A 3,208-nucleotide genomic window follows, 5' to 3' on the forward strand; every position below is an offset into this window, starting at 1 on the left:
TGGGCTTGTTAGAAAAGGGATTCCATTCTTGTGTCTCAAGAAGTAAGGCTTGTTTGCTTATGAACTATGAAGATTGAAGAGACTAGCTTTGTTGTGTTTGTGTAACTTGACGGTGCTACTTTGCTTTCAAGCTCTTCCAATTCATTGACACTAACCAATCTCAAACTATATTTTGTGATTGGTTACCAAATGCTTCAATGGTAATCCAGTTTAACCAAGACACTAATGATGATGTTAAGCCACGTAACAAATTTTTCTTGAGAAGATATATATAACAACAAGGTGGCTCATGCTGATGGCTTTTACCGAGCTTTCTTCTCTTAGCAGCCTAGTAAGATCTCCTTAGGAACAATATTGCACTAAGACTCAGGTGAACCGAGGGAACCAAATTACTTTGTTGACATAACTCATAAAGTCAATTTTGAAACGAAGTTTGGTACGTATAATGGGAATAGCGTTCATACTAACTTTGAAGGACAAATGGTTTATTTTGCGGTATTTTAATTAACTGCAACAAGGTCAAATCTCCTGGATGTAAATTGTGTTCCTTCCTAAACAAATGGCACTGTGAGGGACAGATAGTTTAGATTTGTTATTATCTTAATCATTTTACAAAAGGAAACAAATCTCCATTTTTATTTTCTTTTGACCGCAATCTAAAGAAATAAATCTGTCACTTTTTTGGTTTAAAATAGTTCGATTCTTCTATCGTTATCACATTTGACCAGAAAAAATTTACCTCTTTTTTACATTTATTTGTGTTACTATATATATAAAATAGATCGATTATTTTACATTTGACTAGAAAAAAAATACCTCTTACGTTTTATTTGTGTTACTATATATATAAACACTTCCAATGTAAAACAACAACATCAACAACAACAACAGCGACAACAACAAAAATAATATCATAAAAATGGCTATCACAAAGAAAGTATCGCTCGCATTTGTTCTCACTATTCTCTTTGTCACATCTTCAGTTCATTGTGATGATAACACTCCCGGTACTAGTTTATTATATTATACACACTATTATATTCTTATTTTTATAGATATATTTTATTCTCTTATTAATCTATATTTGTTTGTTTAATGAATATTGTAAAATAGATTTTGGAATAAAGGGAAATTTCCTATGCTACCAACCAGCTCCATGTAATATGGGAGGAGACGATGGATGCACCCAGTTTTGTGTTAAAGAGATGAACGATCGAGTATATGGTAGATGTATGGGTGGCTCATGTTGTTGTGTGATAAAGATGTAATAATCTATCCAAATATTTGTATTTGCTACTTTAACGAAGTTACGAATTTTCATACAGCTTTGTTAATCTATACCGAAGTTTCGGAAATATTTAAGACTAAACGAATGAATAACTTACACATAATCAAACAAACCAAAACAAGAAATTTAAAGGATTACATGTTAAAAGGTATGGTTTCTGATTCAATTTCAATGGCTGGTTTAGTTGTTGGTTTAGAGGAAATCAGTATCCGGTTTAGTAGAGAAGTCAAAACCGGGAATTGGTGAAGCATGGCAAACACTCTTTTCGCGAGAGAGGGTTTGTTACTGAAACGCTGCGTATTTGGTATCAATCGCAGCTCAATCTTATCTTCTTCAATTCATATGTTTCATCTTCTTCTCTCTTGTAACAGAAAAGTTTGAGAGAGAGAGAGAGACTCCATTGTTGTTTTTGAGCTCTGCTCAGATTCTGTAATCGTGCTCCCTTGATATAGTGGATTATCAAATTGATTCGGCCCCAGACGTAGCTCAGATCACACCGATCTCATTGAACTGGGTAAACAATCTTGTTTGTGTTTGTTGTTCTTTCTTTTTACGTTTTGTTTCTTCAAATCGATTCAAACAGTTCGAGATACACAGTGAGAGAGTTTGTGAGGTTGTGAGGTCGTTGAAACGTGATCCGAGTGAGAATTTATCTTAACAAAGTGGTATCAGAGCTTCGGTTCTAACGTCTTCTCTCAATCCGATCGATGACGACTACAACTAGAGTAGAGATCAAGGTGTTTAATGGAGATAGCGATTTCTCGCTATGGAAGATAAGGATCTTGGCACAATTAGGTGTTCTTGGTTTAAAGAGAATCCTCACTAAGTTTGATCTTACAAAGACTGTTCCGCTATCTAAGAAGGCGGAACAGTCTTTGTAAAAGAAGGCTTCCGCTGATGAATCCTCCGATGGATCATCGCTACAATCAAAACAAGTTCCTGATCCGATCAAGATTGATCAGTCGCAGCAAGCTCTCACCATCATCATCAACCACGTCGGTGATAAGGTACTTAGGAAGGTAAATCATTGTGAGTTTGCGACTGAGATGTGGGCTTTGCTAAACAAGTTGTACATGGAGACTTCGTTGCCAAACAAGATCTATGTGCAGTTAAACTTTTACTCGTTCAAGATGGTTGATACGCAGACGATAGATCAGAATGTTGATGATTTCTTGAAGATAGTTGCAGAACTTGGAAGCTTGGAGATTCAGGTAACAGAAGAGGTTCAAGCAATCTTGCTGTGAATTCATTATCGTCGAGTTACAGCTAACTAAAGCACTCACTTAAGTATGGCAACAAGAGTCTTTCGGTTCAAGATGTAGTCTCATCAGCTAAGTCACTGGAAGGAGAGCTGGCTGAGTTGAAAGAAAGCAACACTGGTTCGTTTGCAGCCCTGTTTACGAATGAGCGAGGAAGACCACAAACCAGGGGACAACAGAATGGATCAAAAGGAAGAAGCAGGAGCAGGTCTAATTCTAAATCAAAGGTTGTGTGCTGGTTTTGTAAAAAGGAGGGTGATAACTCTCAAATTTACATGTTTTAAGCATCCTTTTTTGTCCATATTTTGCATTATATATACCCTAACCTTAGCATTTTTAGGTCATTAACTGTAAGAATTTGCATTTAGGCCATTTAGGGTGTTGCATTCTTACATTTGCACATTTTGGATGAAAACAGGTGCTTTAGAGCCTATAATGGGGAGAAACAAGGTCAAATCCGAGTATGTACCCGAAGGAGCTATTGAGCAGGAAGAACAGTCCGAACCTCAACCCGATCGAGGAGGATCCAAGAGAAGGAAGAACAACCCGAAGACCTACCTGAGGAACAACCCGACCTTATCCTCGTGTACCCCATCGAGCAAACCCTCAGATAGGACGGAGCAGCTAGGTTAAAAGGGTTTCCATATATAAACCCCCTCAT

At 37.0% G+C, this 3,208-nt stretch overlaps 1 protein-coding gene and 1 long non-coding RNA gene across 2 annotated transcripts in view; both read left to right on the forward strand.

Annotated features, from left to right (window-relative positions):
- The window catches only part of LOC104767267 (homogentisate phytyltransferase 1, chloroplastic-like), a 14,884-nt gene extending 14,736 nt beyond the window's left edge, over nt 1-148 (forward strand). The window contains exon 8 of the mRNA XM_019241008.1: nt 73-148. Coding sequence (XP_019096553.1) covers nt 73-148 — 76 coding nt within the window. The remainder of the gene's footprint in view (nt 1-72) is intronic.
- LOC104767268 lies at nt 886-1,324 on the forward strand. Its single transcript, XR_764218.2, has 2 exons — nt 886-1,007; nt 1,114-1,324. It is a non-coding gene; the product is annotated as an uncharacterized LOC104767268 (long non-coding RNA).

This window comes from Camelina sativa, chromosome 19 (assembly GCF_000633955.1).
Source record: "Camelina sativa cultivar DH55 chromosome 19, Cs, whole genome shotgun sequence".
NCBI classification, from domain to species: Eukaryota; Viridiplantae; Streptophyta; class Magnoliopsida; order Brassicales; family Brassicaceae; genus Camelina; species Camelina sativa.